Source organism: Cygnus atratus, chromosome 1 (assembly GCF_013377495.2).
Source record: "Cygnus atratus isolate AKBS03 ecotype Queensland, Australia chromosome 1, CAtr_DNAZoo_HiC_assembly, whole genome shotgun sequence".
Classification (NCBI taxonomy): Eukaryota; Metazoa; Chordata; class Aves; order Anseriformes; family Anatidae; genus Cygnus; species Cygnus atratus.
In genome coordinates, this window is record NC_066362.1 from 40347866 (window position 1) to 40370542 (window position 22677).

The following is a 22677-nucleotide window of genomic DNA, read 5'->3' on the forward strand; positions in this document are numbered from 1 at the left end:
CCGTTATAAATTCACCAGAGACATCACAGCTGGTGTTTTGAGGCAGCCACTGATGTATAACTGACCTTGTATTTAACAGAAATTTAATACCTACCAGGTTTTAGAGAATTACCAAAGTACGGGCTTGTATTTTTTAGGTAATTTCTGACCTTTAGAATTTATTGTAGATTACCCTGTTAAGGATCTAACTTCAGATGAAGAAAAAAATGCATTACTACCAAAGTTATGGAAATATCATTCATGCCTATCATTCACCTAACTTTAGTGATAAGAACAATAAACACCATTTAATTTGCAGCAGGTATGACCTTTGCAGTTTGTGCTGATAAGACGACTCACTAAGGAAGCATCCAGTTGTGATCAGTTTTTCTACTCCGTAGAATAATGTGGAATAACCTTCCTAAAAGCATCACCAGGGAGGTTTTCTTGCAAAAAAAAAAAAAAAATTATGTTAATACGTCATTTCCCAATCACTGTCACACTTAAAAAGTTGTAACTCAATTTGATATGTTGGTACAGCCCTCCTAAGTGAACAAGTCTAACAGAGTAGGTGATTCTTTAAAAGACTGACAAAAATGCCACTTGATTTTTTTCTGTTATTTGAACAGACACATCAACAAGGAGATCACTGCAAAACCTGAGGACGCCTTTCTCAGAATCACCAATTCCACAAATACTACTTGACAAAACCTTACCAGCAAGAGAAATTCCAGGAGGAAAGGGGAATTATATATATATATATATATATATATATATATATATATACGCACACATATATGTAATGAGCCACATCAGAATTCTTGCTTTAGAATAAGAATTGACAGAATCTGTCTTTCTCTGTAAACGAACACAGACAGACTTCTGCAGCCCCAAACTGAACTGAAAAAAAAAAAAAAAATCTCATTTGAGTGTTTAGAGGAGAAATTGCAATTCTAGATACACACGCAGACATGGTACAAACAAAAGATAACAATGTACAAGCTATTAGAACAAGGAAGTGCTATATCTAGAATAAACCAGTCAGCCACAGAGGGACCAAAGGCCCTCATTTTAGCATTCATTTTCAGCACTGCACTTAAATTCCTACGAAGCGCAAATTCTGTCTCAGAGGAGGGTTTTATTAACCACGGACTAAATTCAAAACTAGTCAGACATGCATGGAGAAAGCTAATATACTTTAATTGCACGGGCTTAAAACATGCAGTTCAACATACAGTTAATTTTGAAAGGTATATTGAAACCAAGTGCTATCTACATACATACATACATATATATATAAAACTAATTAATAATACATTTTTTATTTCCTAACACAATTAACCTTACAGAATTAACGGGATGTATTACATTGAAAAGCATACCTGGCTGAGTAGTTGAAGTAGCAAGGAATATTTTAATTCAAAGCTTAATTTTTGTTGAAACAAGGTGTTTTTTTAATATATACTTTTCTGTTTTATACTTTCAGAATAGACATAAAATGATGTATATCAATTTGACAAAGGATATCATTGATTAGTTTAAAAAAATCACAGCAATAGAAAGTAGAGAAGCCAGATACTTAAACAGAAATTTGTTTTGAAAACAATTTAGCAAAATAGAGAAAAAGAAGGACACTGAAAAATATATTTGTGCTTATTAAAGCCTTTGGGATTCATCTCTGAAGATCCCTGAACAAGACATAAAAAAAAAAAGCAGCAGAGATGGTCTGGATACTAGTTTAAAGGCTAATTGGTGTGAAATTCTCTGCATTTTCAGTACTATGGTCTTCCTCCAAATTGAATGGGGATGGCCTGCTCTCTCTCAGGCTGACCACCAGCATAAATAATGAGAAACAAAGAAAAGAATGTTATAAGAAAAAATATGGCATTTTTATAAAAAGAAAACTGAAGAAAAGCTACCACAGATATTTACATCATCATATCTAAAGCTTTCCACAATCATAAAACTAAAATTTCTCTTGCACATACTCTCACACATTTTAGTATTTTAAAATAAGAGGGAATTCGAAAATGACACTTTATTCTAATATCAAGTAAATGCTGCCTTCTGGTATGGTGAACAGCCAATGAAAATGCATGAACAACATTTATACTGAAAAAGTGGTTAGCATTGCTCAACAGACTCTGTAAGAAACTTATTTTGTATTATTCTGAAAGCATCTACAATTTTCAGTCCTTGAAATCAATTTAAGACACTAATTATGAAGTAACGCATGTCACGACTAAACTCTTCCTTGTTTAGTTCACTCCTTGTTCAGAAGGTCTTTCTTTTTCATTTGTTTTCTTCCACTCTAAATTCCCCAAGGGTTCCTTAAGATGTTAACAAAATCATCATCATCCATGATTCCAATACTTAATCCTTCATAGTAATCTTCAAACTCAGAATAGGACACTTCATTGGGATTGCTGCAGGACTCTCCTAATGTTTCTAAAAATGATGCTGTAATTTCTTCTTCTGTAGCTTTGCCTGTGAAAGTGTATTTTTTTCCATTAATTACATTTTCAAGACCAATGAATATATGACAGTTAATATGTTAGGAAAGAAAATCTAAGATTTTGGCTTGCAAATATTTTTCTTGAACAAATTCAGTATTTCACAAGAGGCAATGAAGTCACTTGCTCACTTAACACCAGTTGCAGAAATTACCTTCCTTTAATAGCTTATGATAGCATTAAATATCATTGGAAACATGAGGCCAAAGTCGATTTTAATAGATTATAAGATCAGGAAGATTTTTCTTCAAATGACTGCTAAAACTAAATGGCACATTCCTTAATTAAAATTCTGGTAAATCAGAAGTAAACTTGTGATAAATCAGGTGTTTAATGTAATATGAGTTCAAAGCTCTAGGAACACATTAAGATGCAAGTTTTCATTCAAAAATGTTCTGGAATTGACATGTGTGTTCTAGCAACTTAATAAAGATTATACTTTAGATGACTTTTATTGCATTGAGGAAAAAAATGGAGAAAATATAGCATTATAGCAATGGAAAAAAAAATGGAATGTCCACCATTCTTAATCCACAAAGTATCCTCACGTATATTACTATTAAGGTCACTGGCAATACAGAAAACATCTTTTCTTCTACTGGTAAAACAGAAAGGTTCAAGACACTAAAGAGACTTTCATAGTAACTAGTTTGGTATCTGGAGATACTATTTTAGAAACTGACATACAAAGATTTAAATTCCTATCTTTCCAATGGCAGAGTTTAAACATTTTTGTGAAGCCTGAAAAATAACGAAGATACCAACATTTTCTCTGTAAAGAATGACAATCCATGTCCTAGAAATAAATTAATAATTTATTCTGAAGGAACCCCAAGTGATGAGTACATCTAGTGTCACTTGGAAGCCTTACAGAAGTTGAGGGAAAACAGTAATATGAAAAGGAGAGTATTCTCTTAATTTTAAATTACTGATATCATAGGGGTCAGTGATTTCTTGCACATAAGAGCCGATATATAACTACTTAAATGTAGTCCTACACAGGTAAGGAAAACAATCTAACCTATATGTGTGAAGTATTTGCAGCATGATAAAAAGCAACTATTAAAATTGTGTATATAAACTCCATTACTATTTATAGCCAAGTTCCAGATAGACACATCATAGGTAATCAGAGGGAAAAAAGTTCTTGTTAACAGATGAAATGAAAACAGTTTATATTAGTATCAGTTTCTGGATCTCATATATCTGCTAACAAGTTCACTACTTTAATTGTAGATTTTATTTTTTTTTCATTTTTTTGTTGTTAATATTAATTAATTACCTGCCAATACTAGAGGATGTTTCTTTGCACAGTAACATTTTCTGATGTCTACCATAGGAACGCTTCCAGTTTTGTTGAAGTCTAGTTTCATGTAAGCCTAAACAAGGGGGAAAAAAAGGCAGAAAAAATTAAAGTCCAAACATACTTAGCTACCTAGCACATATTTTCAGATTTGTTCTGTGGATTATTCTGATTTACATATTTTATTTAAGTAAATTGAATCTGCTATCATAGTCACCAGATACCAGTAAAGAATTCAACATTATGAAATTTCACAATTGTTTTATCTTGACAAGTTTCACTTCAAATGTGGTCCCTTCACAAACTCAAAAAAAAAAAATTGTCTTCTCTCCAAAATTTCTAGCTCATCCTTAGAATCAGCAGTTAAGCTGCTTGCTTTCTGTCTCCTCCAATTACTAAGATTACAGCGTCATTCCAGTGTGCCTCTACAGCACTACTAAGAGCAGCTTCATTTTAATTTCAACAGCTTACTCTAATACACATACCCAATATATAGGGCTGGGAGAGTCAGATCCTCCATTATTAAAAGAACAAAAGCATGTCCCATTTCTTGATCTTTATGATATCCTGTCACTATGATACTGGCTGGTTTGTAACCAGTGTTTCACACTGGAAACAGTCACAATACATTTCCAATCCCTCTGTCTTTCCAGTTTCTAGATAGACAAATAACAAAATGACATTTCAAATATAAAAAACTCTCACTAATGCAATGCCTCGAATTGGATGTCTCAAAGAAGGCAAGTATTATTGCCTTTATTTTAGACATTGAGAAAAAAATGCACACAGTGCATATGGATAACAAATATAGTGATCTGCCAAAATACAGAGAGAGATTTCTGGAAGACAGAGCTTTGGAGTGCCAGATGCTTTCCACACTGGAGTGCACTGTAAGAATAGCATGCATACTCAAACCTAAAATAATAAAGGACTTGATTCTAGGTTGCAGTTCAAAATTAACTAACTCAACAATGGAACAGCATGCAGTCTTCTAATTTACATTTATTTTAACACACTAATCTGACAGTTTAAAAAGTCAATTACCAGATGCAAAATTTAAGTAAAAAATTCAAAACACAATAACTAACTCCAAAGTTAGGCTGCAAAATATCTATACTATCTGCAGTGAAACTTACTTTTCTTACAAATGCTTTCCGATATTCATTCATTTCTCCAACTACGGCATGAATAAATTCTCCATAGTCAACTTTATCACTCTTGCTATCATCAAGAATAAGCCACAAGGATTCAAAGTCCTGTAATTTAAAAATATTTTGCCAAAAAATTTCACTATGTCCTAGAAAAAAACAATTGCTACAATAGGAAATTAAAATACTTTCACAAAGAACAATGTCCCCATCCAAACTGACTCAAACATTTCTCAAAATAACGCAAGTCATCATTGGTCACTGATGACCATAATTCACATTATTAACCGTTTTGATAGTTGTGTGCTTTTCTTGTAACATAGTATTTAAAAAGAAGAGCAATAAGTAAATAGTACCCTACAGAATATCTTCAAAAGGCTGAAAAAGAAAAATGGATTGCACTCGCACTTGCCCCTCTTCATAACACAAAAGGATTGCACACTTATTTTTTTTATTTATTCAAGAATTTCACATAGGACTGAATGTAGAAATGCCAATATAACACAAGGAAATAAAGCCATGGAAAAAATAGGTATTAAGCTGTAGTAGATTTAAGCAAAGAAATAATTCCATAAATTAAAGTGAAATACTGCCCAAGCTTACAATTTCAGCTAGACTTACCCCTTCAGGCACTTCCAGATGGAATACTTTCAGAGCTTCTTTAAAGTCTGCCTGAGAGAGAAAACCATTTCTGTTCTTGTCTATATGTCGGAAATACTTTCCTAGGCCTGTTATAACTCGAACTCCTCTTTTACTTAGTGTCCCTCTGAGCATACCTGAGGATTTACAGAAGGAAAGGGCATAACAATTACCTGAAGTTGACCGCATGCTATGGAGCTGTTACAAAAGTAAACAAGGCCACTGGCACTGCTGCTTAAAAGGCACATCCACGCACCTAAGCTCTCATACCTTTAATGACCAGATGTGAGTTCAAAATGAAACTATCAGTTACTTAACATGTAACAGAAATCACATAAAGCAGCAGCAACATCTAATAAAACATTAAAAAGATCACAGAAGGAAAGAATGTCTGCTGTCCTATATATGCTCAGATTATGAAACTGCTAACTTCCACTGGAATCGAATACATATGCACTATTATTCAACGCCCAAAGCAATTCAGCAACACTGTACTTTGCTAATACAAACATCCATTAAGGGACACAGATTCACTCCTTTTCTGTACAGAGGTGTTAAATACATGTGGAAACAAGAACAAGTATCAGTAATTCTGCAAAATCGTTCCAAACTGATAGGCAAAGAACTATTTCTACAGTAAAAATGATGGCCTTATCAAAATCTCTGTGCAGCAGTTTCTCTTTAGGGCTGTACGAGTTTCCCAGCATACCCTGCTAACAGAAGTCATCTACTATTACCATATTACATCTTCAAATTACTGGCATCTACTATTAAAAAGCAAAATGGAGGGGAAGAGGATGAGGGGAAGAGGATGAGGGACAATTTTTTTTCCAGTAAAGATCAAACTCAGAAGTACATTAAAATATGTCTTGAAGTATATACACTAAGCCTTCTTCCAAGCCACACCAGCAAGCTTTAGATATAGTCAGATAATTCAGAAACACTAGTCAGATAATTCAGAAACACCAGGACAAAAAAAAAGAGAGGAAGGAGAACTAGAAGATAAAAAATATCCCTAACGTATTATTCCAAAAGTAAGTGCTCAAGTAGATTGTAGTGACCAAAGAGTGCCTACTTAAAGCAGGTTTGCTATTAAAAGTTATACTGGAGATTCTACAAACTAAAAACTGTTCAATTCAACAGTTTTTGTGGACTCATGTTACACAGCAAGCGCATAAACATCCTTCTATAGTTTTAAACACAAAGCTATGCTCTTGTCCAAAAGACTATAGGTAGGAAATTGGCAAAATACAATTACATATTCTAGAATATACTATTAAATTGTACTCACATATTTAGTAAGGATAACGTTGAAGAATATGAAAAAACTACTTTTCAGTGCATAGAAATGATGGCCAAAGAACTATCTAAAACAGAATTAAGTGAATAAATAAGATTATGTTTGCATATTTCCCCAGGTTTTTTTTTAATTTGATGCCAGTTTAACATAGGATCAGTGTTATGATTTAGCCTTTTTTTTTTTTTTTTTTTTTTTTAAGATTTTGTTGTCACAGAGAGTGATATTTTATTGGTTACATTCACAATTATTCTGTACTGTTTCCCTGATCTTTAGCCAGACTGTTTATTTAAAGAAGGAAAGTTAAGAGTAGAAAGTATTCTTATGAACAGTTTATTCCAGTATCAGATTTTTGTAATATTCTGATAAATATCTAACTCCTGGTTAGCTTCATTTATTCGAATAAAATCTTTGAAGCGTCACCACTCTTCTTTGTACTGAGCTGTAAAGACAGAGATACAGAAATTAAAATTAAGTGGGTTCTGGTAGACACAAACCTTGAATCTTCTTGAAAACTCTGCTGTCATTGGTCACTTGCTCGGAACATTCTTGCTTGAATTCCTCAGAGGGAGCTCTAAAATAGTAACAATTTAAAGTTGACTGGGGAAAATCATATGTAATGTTACTGAATTCAAAATAGCTGTAGTAAAAAAAAAAATGAACTTTGTATTTAGTTCTTATACTGCCCTTATAAGCACTGTGTCCAAGTGCTCGAGTTTGACATGGCATACAAAAAAGTCCTTGCTGAATAGTTGCAGATATACAGAAACTCTTGTCTGACACTATTCCATTAGCAGCTCCTCTTCCAATTTATAACTCATGCATAATTCCTCCTGTTTGTACAATCTCCAGAAGCATATCTGAACAGTCCTAATCTTCAGCTTAGACCAGTGGAAAAGTTTGTTAAAGCAGCAACACTTAGTAACCAGGAAAATAACATGAAGTAGCTACAAATCTCTCTTTAAAAGAAAAAAATCAAAACTATACAAGTTATATCTTGAATCATTATTTTCCTAGAAAAATGTCAAAATTATAAGACCAAAATTAGTGAGCAATTTTCCACCTGTTTTATGTCTTGCACTTGTGATGAATGGCACACAAGGGCAAAAAGACTAACATTGTTATTAACTAACCAGAAAAAAGGCAGAAGAGATTATCTTTCATGATGCAGATCAAGAACAGTATCACTTAAGGAGGCACTGGGGACCAACACAGCAACAAAGGAATACTTCTGCAGAGGAACAGAACTATTTAAAAGATTTCTACCTGACAGTATTCAGGTATTTCACACACTATCACCGAGTCCCTTACCATAAGAATGGGTTCCATATGACTGTATTCATTCAACTGACAGTATATGACAATATATGTCCTGAACCAAGGAAGAATTGCCATGGACATGGTCCATCAAGGACACCTGAGAGCAGTAAGAGAGAATTCCAGACCTTGTAACTGCAGTGACCATGCATTCTCCATGCAACCTACAAGCAGCTCCAAAGAGCAATGGCCAGAATTTACTAAACAAAGAGATAATGAAAAATTTGCAAGCTAACGGATAGATATTTTTCATAAAAGAAATGGACATGGTATTAATAGAAGCTTTGAGGAACCTGAAGAGTTTTCCATTGAAGATTTCAAGGAAGACAAATACGCATGTATGCTAATTATTGTTTAAAAACCTGCTTTCTTTGCTTGGTTCTTGCAGCACTACATAAAGTAATCCATTTAAGAGGGCTCTAATAAGTAAGTCATGGATTTCTAAAAACGCTCCACAGAAATGCTTGGGAAAAAAAAAAAAAGCTAATAAACAGGACACAATAAATGGCAATCACACAAAAAAATATCTTGTGAGACAGCTCAGAGAAACTTCAAGAGGTAGAAGTTGCTGTATATGCTTATGAAATATCCCATATATTTCCCAACATATATTCTTGAGAAACTTGCGTCCCCCATAGATTTTGAATTTAATTTTAATTACTAGAACAAAGTAGTGGTGAGGTGATCGCTCAAGAAAAGAATTAACTAAAAGGCTTCTGCACTCACATGGCTTTATTGTTAGCAATCTGGAGAAACAATGGAGACAAAAGAATAACTCTGTTTAGATCTTTAGATACCTGTTGGAGGGTACTAGACTGTCCAGATCCTGTTTACTTTCAACATCTGACTGATAACATCCAAGAAGCACAAGGCACCGAGTGTTAAAAGCATCACTAGCAGGGTAACAAAAGAATGCCAATAGGCCTATTGTATGGCTTCCTATTTGTCGCAGTATTCAGATCAGCCTTCTTCAAAGAACGCCAGCAAAGTTCAAATCTCCAGGAAAACATGTTTATGGATATTGATGCATTTTTATTTGAATGTTGAATAGATAAACATACACTCTCAGGGAAAATAAAATCTCTCTCAAATCAAGGAATCAATTTCTTGAAATATGTCCAGATAATTAAAAAGCAGTAATGACAGATATTGATGATGGAAATGTTAACACCATTCTAAATTACTTTTATATCTTTTTTTTATCTATGCTTACACTGCTAACTGTAGGTTATACACATCCAGAAGAAAGAAATGCTTCTAGTTCAGGTATGAGTTATAAACTATGAAGGGAGTCACCTAGTACTGGGACCAAATAGGAGTCTTAACTACCAAGGTTAAATTGCCAGTAAAGCACATAAGTTTTCTGTTGGGAAATGCATAGGCCTTCTCATTTCAAATACAAGCTAACCATTAACAAACACAAGAAAACACCTTATCTTTCCACAATGTGTTGTTTTGCATCTTCTGGAGAAAGCACGATTAGCTACATGTATTTGACATGAAATCTGACTTAATAAAGAGTGAGTTTCTAAGGTCATTTGTTTCTATTTTCATTGCTACATGCTAACTATATGTCTGCCAAACGAAAACAATGTAAACTCACAGTAGTTAAAGAAGTTAACTACTAAGGCAACAAACTATGGCAAGGGTTTAGACCAAAAGCTGGATCAGCGCATCTCAGGTTCCTTCACTAAAAATTATAGTGAAATTCTGTATTTTGTGTTCTCAGAAGGGCTTCCCAGTAATCCAAATAAGTTAGTATAAAGCTTGATAGAAAAAATACTGTGGAAGAACCTACTGGAAGATTTAAAAAAAAAATTTAAAATGTGCTATAGTTATTTTAATCTTTTAATCAGAGTAGGAAGACAGATGTAAAAACTACTGCCAACTTGAAACTGCGTGTTCACCAGTGCCTTGTCATGAAGGACTACTCCTTATTTCGGAGGCCGAAGACTTACCTCTCTGCTATTAAGAATTTTCATCTCCAGTTTGGGTACTTCCCATTATGAAGTCCCTATGAGCCTGTCCATATCAAACTACCTAAACTGTAAAGTCAACCACCTACAGAGGACAACATATTCTCACTAGAACAAGCATAAAGCACAAAAGATAGCTTGTGACAGAAGGGCATAGCTCCTCCTGAAAATCTGCAACAGACCTTTTTGACTCTACACTCCTGAGTGGGATTCTCTGCGAGTACATTAATGGGGATAAAAGGACTCAAATCATGAGTTTTCCACCAGAGAAGACCGAGTTACGGTTCAATAACACCCCCACCCAGACACAGCGTTCAGAAGAATGAGAAAGACTTCAATTTACTACCTGAAAAAAAACCCACACCTCAGCTTGAGAGAGTATAAAAAAGAAATAGCAGAAAAGAAGCAGCAGAAAATATGAATTTAAAACCCAATGAACAGGTCTTCATTTTCAAGCTTTCAGAAATAACACTGGATCACCTCCAAATTCCACAGGTAGAAAATTATCAACAAATGAAAAAAAAAAAAAAAAGATATTTATCAAAAACAATATGCTTCTGAGATGTAAAATGTCCTACACAAGCCAACCAATATTAAACTATATTATTTCATGAAGACCCTGCAGACAGGGAACAATTAGAAGTAAGCATCATACAGCTCTATGTTTCTACAACCAATTAAATTTGAATTTACAATTTTATGGACTGTTAGCTCACTAGGGCCTCTTTGCAGAGCTTTCAGTGTAAAGGGACCTTAAAGTGAATATTACTGTAACTGAGAACAAGCTTCATGTATCTCAACACTTGCAGAAAGAAAAATAATGGTTAATTAAGTTGTTCTGATGAAAGTAGTTTTCAGATAGTAAATATATTTGAGGCTCTGTTGTTCCCAGTCAAGAAGAGATTGTAGTATCTGATGTACAAGGAGAGGCTGTGAGAACTGGGAACGTTTAGCCTGGAGAAGAGAATGCTCAGGGTGATCTTACCAATGTGTATCAATACCTGACTGGAGGGAATACAGCAAGTGGATGAGAAAACAAATGTGTTGAGATATTAGATGCCCCAATGCCTGCAGTCTTCGATGTGTAGCAGTATCTCAAAGACTGAAGAAGGAAGGCATACAAAAAGGAAGTAAAGAAGATGGGAAAAAAAAAAAAAAAAAAAAAGAAGCCATCAATCCCTCCCCTGCCTGTGTTCAAACACTTGTATTGGCATAACTGATATAAGCATTTAATATAAGCTTCATGAAAGATTCAATGGTAATGTTGATCACAAAAAAATGATTTTTGCCCTGACCATAGTACATTAGTTCATCACATCAGAAAAGTTTCAGAATATGATTTGTGTTAAAAAGACTTCAAACAAAGCAAGTAAGATAGCTTCATATTTAATTAATTCCTTTTTTCAAATTACTCCTTATCATTCTAGGAAGTTATTGAATTATACAACATCCACTCACATCTATTACTAATTTCTCCTAACAACAGCCTAAATACAGATTTTTTTTAACAGGATAAATAACACATTAGAAGCTCTTATAAAAAAGTATTTTTTGCTTAAGGAAGACTAATTTGAAAAAGTTAGCTGCACTTACTTGAGAAAATCCATAGCTGTTTCATCAATACTTATCACACGAAGGGTGAGGACTGGGTTCTGCTTGACACTTTCTGGAAGATTATGATCAACACTTCGGAAAGTTAGGTTAGCTCCCTGTTGGCAAAACATAGAATGGTTTACAAACAGGTCACATAGTTCATAGAATATGTTTTGCAAGACTTTCAGAAGTATGATCGTCAAAGTCTTGCTATGAAATGATCGGAAAAGTGTAACTAAGGTCAGTTAACCTTCTTAACAGAGCTTTTCTAATATTAAACAAAAACAGACTTCAAAATGAAACTTTATCTTCTACATGGAGGCTTGTCTAGTAAGAGCATCTGCTCTACCCTAATTCACAATTGAGTAATGTGATACTATAGATTGTTGTTCCCTCAGCCAGGCTCTACTTTTGTATTTTTCTTATCCTTTCATTCTTATGGAATCCAAAACTCACTGGACCACATAACAGATGGTCACAGAAGGTGCCACAATGATTCTCTGAGAGCCAAGTTTTCAGACTAGAAGAAACCCTCCACAGTTACACTCAATAACCTACGATCATACTTAAGATAAACAAACAACCAAAAGGTAGACATCCCAAAGTTCAAATAATCCTTGCAATGCTTAAATATGTAGTTATTCTTTAAAATTACTGTATTTCAGTAATAAATATTGAATAAAAACACACTAATACTAGTAAAAAGTTCTATTCAATACTGTCCCTTCTGAGTATTAAAATTCCTCTTCCCTCCAAGCTGGGGACAAGGGACATAGCTTCTTTAACTTCAGAAAATACGTGAGGTATCCGGTTTGTGAGAAGGAGAGGGAGGAAAAGAACAGAAGTAAACTAGAAACAAAGAACATTGACAAGAATCAAAAAAGCAGTAGCTCTAACTATAATATCCATGCAGGCTTGGATTATAAAGATTCCAACACCCATAAAGTAGGAAGATACTGCTGCTGTGCAAGTGTGTCAACCACTTGGACTTTGTGAGAGATTTGTGTATCTTAATGTCATCCGAGAAACTGAGCTTGAAGATATGGAGATTCAAAAACATGACATCATTCCAAAGAGATAATGAACTCAGGGACAGCACATTTTCTGGATGTCTTTAAGACACACCTTTGTTTAAAACACATTCCCATAATTCCATTTGCAGGTTGCAAAGATACAAATGACAACCAAAAAAAAAATCTAAAAAAAGACACAGACACACAGACACAGATTTCTAGGTTGGAAGAGACCTCAAGATCACCTAGTCCAACCTCCGACCTAACACTAAGTACTCCACTAAACCATATCGCTAAGCTCTACATCTAAACGTCTTTTAAAGACCTCCAGGGATGGTGACTCCACCACCTCCCTGGGCAGCCCGTTCCAATGCTTAATAACCCTTTCGGTAAAGAAGTACTTCCTAACATCCAACCTAAAACTCCCCTGTCGCAACTTTCGCCCATTCCCCCTCGTCCTGTCACCAGGCACGTGGGAGAACAGACCAACCCCCACCTCTCTACAGCCTCCTTTAAGGTAACTGTAGAGAGCGATAAGGTCGCCCCTGAGCCTCCTCTTCTCCAGGCTGAACAAGCCCAGCTCCCTCAGCCGCTCCTCGTAAGACTTGTTCTCCAGACCCCTCACCAGCTTGGTCACCCTTCTCTGGACTCGCTCGAGCACCTCCATGTCCTTCCTGTAGCGAGGGGCCCAAAACTGAACACAGTACTCGAGGTGCAGCCTCACCAGAGCCGAGTACAGGGGCACAATCACTTCCCTAGACCTGCTGGCCACGCTGCTTCTTATACAGGCCAGGATGCTGTTGGCCTTCTTGGCCACCTGAGCACACTGCTGGCTCATATTCAGCCGACTATCAACCAATACTCCCAGGTCCTTCTCTGCCAGGCAGCTTTCCAACCACTCATCTCCCAGCCTGTAGCTCTGCTTGGGGTTGTTGCGCCCCAGGTGCAGGACCCGGCACTTGGCCTTGTTGAACTTCATACAGACGAGTTAGCTTCAATCTCCATACCATAAACAAAGTCATCTATTTCATCTTGGAAACTCCTATATGGTAGCTACATGTAAACTGCTAGGATTACTCAAGTGATTAGACAAAATACTAAAAGCTGATGTTGTTGCCTTTATTTACAATACTTCATTCAAATGCATTGTTTGCTCTAAACTTAAGATTTACAGGAGGATGCAGCAAAACCATCCTGTATTTCAAAATTTACGAATATTTATGAAAATGCTTGTATTTAAAAACAATGAACGCTTCTCCAAGTACAGATGTACAGCAGCACAGAAAACACAATATGATCCATAGTCAATGATCAGATTATCTGGTGTATCACGTCTACCATAGTTTCAAATGCTCGGTTAAGTAGAAACTTGACTATACATGCTATTTATTCAAATGATGTTTCAAACAATCACCTTTTTAAATAAAAGAAACAAACAAAAAAAAACTGTAACAAAAGCTCTCTCTATAAAGCTGGTGGTAAATATTTTCAAACTTTAAGTTAATTCCCTCATGCTTAAAAAATATTCAGTCAATGCCTTCATCAAAACGTCTGCAAACCTCACAAAGATCATTAATTTGTTAACAAGTACTTAAGTCTTCTACTTCAAGACTCTCCTTCCCAAATAGTTCATTTTATCTACAAAAAGCTCTACATTGTCTGCAGTCTTGTGCCCTCTAGTGGAAAATCTACAAACTGAAGCCAAAAGTGGAATCCCTAAATCATGGGACAGCAAAGTAATCCAGACTCCTGAAAAAAACCTTAATTTGACAACATTACTGAAGGGAAGACCAAATGTCTTCCCCTGAATGCTAGATAACAATTTTCAGTTCGAATATCTAAATATTATTTTCAAATCACCAATAAAACTGCCTTGCATTCAATAGAATACTTACAATATAGAAGTCACTAAGATCATAAGCTTTTCCCTTCTTTTGTCCTCGCTGATGTTGATAAATTCCCCTCTGAATGAAAGGCAAGGCATTTGTTCTGTGAAATAATTCAAAACTAATCTTAAAACAATTACACTTATTTATGTTTGATAGGTACAGTGAAAGATGTTTTATAATTTTTTTTTTAAAGTAACTTAACCTACCTATTTTTTCCAAACTGTCGGAATTCATACACAGTAAGGGATAGGTCATATGCAAAAAAGAATCCAATCAACTCTCTACAAGCATCGCGACCATTTCTAAAAGGAAAATTGAAAAGCACCTTTATATTTTTGCATCTATACAAACCTGATTTAACCCAAACACAAATAACACTTATATTTTGAAATACACATTTTATATCCAATCTTGCATATTGCACAATCTTTTTCTTTGAAAGAGCCATCTATTTGCACTAAACCACTGTGGAATCCATCTTCTGGATTTGGAAACACATCTTAATGCAATATTCTGTTCTCCATAACATTAAGAACGTCTTTCAAAGCTTCATGTTTTAGAATGCCAATACAATTTTCATTCGCTAAACGATGACGTAAACCTGGACTACTGCATTCATTATGGTAGATGAAGCTATGGGGCTGAATCCTTGACTATGTCTATACAGCTCACTGCTTCAGAGTTGAAGAATATGTCACCACTACTCAATTCAGAACAAAGATGCCCTCAGCCTGTAAGCTTAGTATGTAAGGAGCTACAAAAAAGACATAAAGCCATTCTTTCCATCCACAATGGTTGCCACATACCAAGAGAAGGCTAAAAGAAGTTAAAATTAAGTGACATGCTATGGTTAAGAGCACTCTTCTACATCCCTGTGCCAACTGTCCTGCACAGAGCTATGACTGACATGATGGTAACGTAACATTATTTATGTATCTTAATGCTGTACAATAGGACAGTAAAGACACTGTATCAGCCATGTCAGGTGTATTATATGCGCAGGTCTACCTACCTAGGTAATATATACTTTTTTCTATATATGTAACAGAGAAGGAAAAGTTCAGTGCAATTAAATATTTCAACAAGATAACAATCATCATTCATAAATTCACAGAATTGAAAAGCTTTACAAAATGTGTGATTACCTTGATATAATCCTACTATCAAAGCGTAGCTTGTTAGAGAGAACGCTTTCAGTCAATCCTGATTTGGTCCTTATTCTGAGAAAATAATGCAGCAAATTAATGATATCTATATGCTCACAGAGCAATGGTGTATATGAAAATAACCATTTCAAAACATGTAAAATACGGTATCCTTGGCAACTGGCTGAGGAGATGATTCTTGTGGTTGAATTAGAAAGCAACTCAGAGTTGCAATGTGGAAAGCACTCTGTAATTACATCATATGAGATTACATCTACAGAAAGCATAGACATGAATGGGATATTTTGTTTATATGCACTTATGTCAAGAATTAAATCTCTACCAATCATTATGCTTCCATCACTGAATCAATTTTCTTGCAAAATACCCATGTGGGGGCTTCTTTCCCCACTTAGATACTTTATATTGACTATAACTAGTTCCCAAAACAGAGATTTGTTCATGTGATGAGTGTAAGAGATTGTGACTGAGAGATTGTTCTTGACACAGGTTTTGTTGCCTTTTTTCTTTTAAATAAAAAGAAGACATTTGTTGAAAAAGACTTCAGAAGATGATGTTAAAATGTACAAAGCAGAGATATTTGCCTGCATGTTGAGAAAGATTAACATAATAAAAACAGGAACTGCAGATTCATGTTGTTTTCAGCATGCATTGATGAAAATCAAAATATTTTCTCATTTTTTCTTAAGCTGTTGGAGTTACTGTTTTAATGCTCACAGTTCAGAAATTACATTTAAATGCCAATTTTTCAGCAGAAATCAAAACATGAAGGAAAAGTATGATTATATTGTTAAGATCTACATTAGCATTTATGGATGCATATTTATGCAATTTTAAGCACCTCGGGATGGGAATCTCTAAAAGGATACAACAGCATTGCAAGGATTCAACCAACTCAAAGTCTGACAAAACCCTGTGATGAACAGTATCAGTATGAGCTTAAGATGGTTCTTCCATGTTTTATTAATACTGTGAATCATTATACACAGAGAATCCCCAAATAGGTCCCACTAGGCAATTATACAAATGGGGGAGGCAAACAATAAGACCTCAGTTGAAGTTTTTTGTTCCAAGTGAGGAATAAAACACCTGGAAAGGCAAAGAGGGAGCACAGAGCCCAAAATAACAAAAAAATATTTCTAAAGAATGACCACTAGAGAAAACTTACTTTGTTTCATGCAGTGTTCTTTTTCTAAAACGCACGGGTGTGTTCCCAAGTCCCAGAAGTCCATGAGCTTCCTTGGAAACATCAGCACGTGTGGATTGTTCTGGGTCACTTATAACAGCTCTGACCAAAAAGAGCAGGGAGAAGCCCTCTGACTGACACTAAGTTTAAATTTTAGTTCTTACATATTCTTACTCAAGGAAGAAAAACAAACAAAATAAATAAAAATGCCATGTGAATAATTCAACAATAACACGTTGAAGTTAGCCATTACACCTGCATAAATTTGAGGGAGGGTTTCTTGTTTATTTGGTTGGTGGTTGTTCTTTTAGGTTTTGTTTGTTTTTTGTTTTTACAAATTCTGAAATCTATTACTCTAAATCAAATACATGAAAGAATAGTCTGGTAGTGCACTACTATGTAATAACTTTGCATGTAGGCAAATTATTTTAAGTATATTTTCTTAGAGTTATGGAAGTGATATTAAAATATCAAGATTATTAAGATAATCAGCTGATATTAAGATATTAAACTGATACTCTTAGTATCAGTTTAACAAATAAACAAAAGAGAAGACCCCTTAAAAATACATGTTATTGAAATGATTAATAATCAGAAGGAAAAAACTATTTTGCATAGCTGATGTGAATTTATAAACTTTCTCTCTGATCTATGCAGATCCAACTTTGTACACATCAGTTATAATAATTTAACCACAAGACTGGCTCTATTAAACAATCAAAAAAACCTTTTGTGTTTCCTTTAATAGATCTTCCATGTGACAGTTTTGAACTAATCTTCCCCAATTAACATCCTGCTCTCTGATACCAATTTGTTTGGCAGTACTGGCACAGTTATATTTGGAAAATAAACAGAGAGATTTTTTCAATTAGAAGTTCATCCTGATGTAGCTGCAGCACTACTGGATATCGTTTTGACTTTGTCAACAGAATGGTTCAGAGCAGGAGATGCATAGATACGTGCAAAAATAAGGAGAAGCAGCTGAAGAAGGTTAAGAACAGAATGAACGTCAATGACACAAGACGCATAAAACTAATCCAACACCAGCAGCACTGAAACACTTCAGCACAACTAGCATCTTTTTAACACACACTGTAATCATCTCCTCTAACTACACCATTGTAAAGATTTGATATGGGACAAGCATTTCTTAGTTGTTTACTTTGTTTTAATTGGTGATTTCTGCACTTAAAGATACTGCTGGCTTTCTGGGCTGCAAGCACACATTGCTGCCTCATGCCGAGCTTCTCATCAACCAACACCCCCAGGTCCTTCTCCTCAGGGCTGCTCTCAGTTCATTCTCTGCCCAGCCTGTATTTGTGCTTGGGATTGCCCTGACCCAGATGCAGGCCTTTGCACTTGGCTTTGTTCAGAACAAGTTTATGGGAACAATAATAAGAAAAATAATTTTAATATACTCAACTTTACCTATTTGTTACTTTTTTTTTCCTCCTTAACCTATGATGGGATCTTTCTACATAGAACCAATGCTTTCTTGGAGCTAAAGGGATAGCAATGAAGTTGAGAGCTTTCCTGTACAACCTAGATCAATTTGATTAATGTGCTCCTTTTTTTTCCTTCCTGATTAACACTGATATACTCCTTTACTTCAGAGAGATGTTGTGTCAATATTAATAATGGAATATTAGTAAAAGTGACAGTCTTAGAACAGAAAATAAATACTAAAGATTTGTAATTTGTAACAACAGTTATCCATATATTTTGCAGATGTAAAAGGTTATTTCTGAAAAGTACTGTTACTGTAAAACCCATAAATTAGATTCAGATACAAAAATCAACACTTCTTCTCAAAGAAAAATGAATTTAAACATAGCACTTGAAAGTGATTTTAAATTTAAAAAGTTTTTCATTTAAAGGGATTTTAGAAATAGCACTATGTAAGACTACATAAGAGTTGCAATGAGGTCATCAAAACATCTTCCTAGCAAGAGAAGTCAAACACTCACTGACCTAAATTCTTCTGTAGGGAACACTGTAGTTTTACACTGTAAATTCACTTACCTGGATAACTGATCCACCATCACTTGTTCTACCACAGCTTGTTTTCTCCGCTCTGCAGCAACATCCTCCTGTAAAGAAAAACTGACTGAGAGAAAATGAAATTACACAAGCACATCAAATACTAAAAGAGCTCTTAGGACAGCGTACAGAGATCACCATCTTACAAATGTCATAATTAATTTGGAATTTTCAAGGGTTTTCTTCATCTTTTCAGTTAGAGTTCTATTTGCATGACAAATAATACTCTCTGCTACACACTCAACTTGTCTATGCATATTAGATGTCAATAAATATGAGATTTATAGTATTTCTGCTGACAGACAGCTTTCCTTATCTTTTGTTTCCAATAAATTTTCTAAGTACATTAGAGCCTGAGGAAACTCACACTATTCCAAGTACCATGGCTGACACAGATCCCCATTGAAAGAATGCGACTCCAGCAATAGTTAGTCAAAAAAAACGTTAGTCTCTGCTCCCAATTTCTATTTTCAGCATTCCAGAATAATGTTCTACTGAAACAGACCAACCTGAAAAACCTTTCCTTATAAAAGAGAGATCATCGTGAGGGGGCAGGAGATTTAACAGGATCTTACTGGCATTTTTACTTTAGAGTAACAGCCAACCACAACCTTGTGCCGTTCACTGTAAAGTGCTTGGTTGTTGATCATCATTGGTTTCATAGAAAGAAAACCCAAGGCACAAGAGGATGTCCAAGGTCAGAACAGAGGCTAATAGCAACAGTTATGCCCCACCATCTCACTTCATCTTCCAAATCTCCAAACTTTTTCACTGCACTTACATTTGCTTTTTCTCCCCCCAGATTTATTTTTATTTACGAGAAAATAGAGATTATTGTTTCTGAGGGGTTTAGACCTCTTTGATGACTTGTTAGCTATTCTGAATCTGAAGAATTACGATATTTTTATGATTGATTACTTTTTTCCCCCACATAGATTATCATGCACCAACCAAATTCTAGATACATCAAGTCTTCCCATGGCTGAAGAAGAATTAAAAGTTGGTTTCCAAACGGAAGGTAACTAATGGATAAACCAAAAATCCCCAGAGGTGCTATAGATATTGTTCACAAATCTTCAGGTAAATACTGATTAGCACTAGCCAAAAACAAAACAAAACAGAAGAATGAAAAATTTAACACCAGACCAACTAGTGTTTATACTGAAGTGATTTTAAGCCTTAAAACACTTCTAAATTATAGCAGATTGGGGACTTTTTATTTTGCTTTCATATTTCATTTTGCATCTATCAGATCTACTGGTACTTTATTCCAAATTACTGAATCTTTGATGTTAAGAAGCATTATGTAAAGGCGCATTATGTACACAGTGACAGTACACAGCAGTGTTTGTTAAAACTCAATGTATTCCAGAAATCGATCTTATAGATCCAAAACAGCTACATGATAAAAACTGATTTTGAAAATTCAACTTTACACTTTGTATTTCAGTTGAATACTAGAAGGTCACTAAAAGTACTCTCAGAAGAAAATCTTCCATTCACCTCTTAGACAAAAACTCTACTATGAATTTACAAAACTGCTGAGGTAGACATTGAGCTTACAGCAGCTCTCAATTGTTAATAAGATGCAACTCTTTTGTCCACAAAAGAATTATTTACAGAAAACAAACCTTCTTCCAAAAAAAATATTTTTATCATATATAGTGTTCTTTGGCAATCATACATTTACTGTAATCCATCTTGGATAAGGTAATTCTCAACCCAAGCTAGAGAAAATTTAAAAGAAAATCTATTTTAATATTAGAGGTTTTAGCTGTGATTACAGTAAAAGGAAATGTTAAAAATATTGTCATCTTAAGCAAATTTTTAAAGCACTTTAAATCAAATGCATATAACTGAGACAACATATATCTAATTGCATTATTATATAAGCAGTAGCTACTTCTGATTTTTCCATTATTCCTACTTCTGTCAGAATCTTGAACCTGAGAGAACCCTAAAGAGGCTCCTAGAAAGACAGAGAGTCTGTGCAACCACGAGTGCTAATCAGTAACAGAAGGATTTCCAAAGGTCCCTGTGACACGCTGCTGAGACACCTGCTGGCTTCCTTTTAAAACATGCCAGCTGCAGTGTACCTGTCATTTGTGGTCTGGCACTGCTCCTTTTCTCAGTCTTTTCAGGTTATTTGATTTAGCATTAAGTAGTTACTCTAATGATAGTTCAAAACAGTTTTCCCCACTAGCCTCACCCTACAATACAGATTTTTAAAATAATTCTAAAAATAACAAACAGGAAGTTCTTCATAAGATTACTTTTTGAAAAGATTTTCTGATCGTGAAAATGATTAGTAACCTCAATAGTGCAACATTCACTATTATTAAGCAAATAATTAGACTTCACATGAGACGAGTCACACTTTAACGAGACTAGAAATCAAATAGATGTTTGCAAGGTGAACTTCAGTGCATAATGATGAGCAAACAAAATAAATGAAAAATTATTTACTTTTATAGTCTCATAAAATTTGTTATGGCTTAGTATTCCACCAGAACGTTAGAATGCTAACTCTGCTCAACAATACCTATAAAATTCACTTATGAAAGCCATCACTCTGCATATGCAAATAGTGAAGCACACAGTACCAAGTCTCAAGGTTCTTCATCATTGTAAATAATCCCAAAATCAAGATTTAGCCTTAAATGTACAATACCCCTTTTGCACAGTCCTAAGGAGAGTAAAAATCTGTATCTATGTAAGAAATTAAAGAAACTTACTGGGTATATCAATATAAGAAAAGTTATTATTTCCTCTCTACTCATTATAGTGAAGCCATGCCTGTTTCCACTTTGGGGGCCTCTCTCTCCCCCAGAATCAATAGGGATGAGATGAAACTAGAGGGGAACCAACAGAGCGTTGGAGATGAAGCAACTGAAAGGAGAGGCTAAGGGAGTTTGGCTTTGTTTAGTTTGCAGAGGAAGCAGCTATGAAGAGTTCTAAAACCTTCCTAAAACCAAAAGACAGTTACAAAGGGGTTTTTTTCTTGTTTTTACTTTTGCAACAGTGGCCAACATTATAAAAGGAGGTCAATGTCACAAATGGAGCCTTGGGAGGCTCAGTAAGGATAATAGGAAGAACATCTTCACAAGGAGAGTAGCACAGCAGAGGAATATGTTGCTTAGAGATGCTGTAGAACTCCATCCTGGGATCTTGAAGACTCAGCCAAAGCCATAGCTGACCTGATCTAATACTAGCAGCAGAGCCCATACTGCTTGCAAAGTGGGGTCTCATCACATACTCCATTTCAAGAGATAATGAGGGAAAACAGCTTATTTACTCTAGAAACTAGTCAGAGTAAAAGCTGATGGAATCATGAAATCCATGAATCGTGGAATACAGTCTCAGGTACAAGCTACAGACCAGAAGAAACGTAATAGTATGGTCAGGTTCACACGAGTCACTCAGTTGATCTTCTTAGCTGTATTTATTTATATTTAATTTGCATTCTTATTTATACATATTACTGCATATAATACAAGCATTGCAGATAAGATTAAAAAATTGCTCACTGGATTGCTCAGTTCAACTCCCATTAAAACAGATGTTCAAACCCCCATGGTTGCAGTTACAGACTAGGACCAAATCATCAAAAGCCTAACT

The 22677-nt window shown here is 35.0% G+C and overlaps 1 protein-coding gene across 1 annotated transcript in view; it reads right to left on the minus strand.

Moving 5' to 3' along the window:
• Positions 1-1154: 1154 nt before the first annotated feature.
• Positions 1155-22677, minus strand: part of CAPS2 (calcyphosine 2) — a 33284-nt gene continuing 11761 nt past the window's right edge. Inside the window, 11 exon segments of the mRNA XM_035544268.2 lie at positions 1155-2466; positions 3775-3871; positions 4932-5051; positions 5565-5719; positions 7377-7453; positions 11766-11881; positions 14674-14767; positions 14874-14969; positions 15813-15887; positions 17002-17121; positions 19042-19109. Coding sequence (XP_035400161.1) covers positions 2291-2466; positions 3775-3871; positions 4932-5051; positions 5565-5719; positions 7377-7453; positions 11766-11881; positions 14674-14767; positions 14874-14969; positions 15813-15887; positions 17002-17121; positions 19042-19109 — 1194 coding nt within the window. The 3' untranslated portion in view covers positions 1155-2290.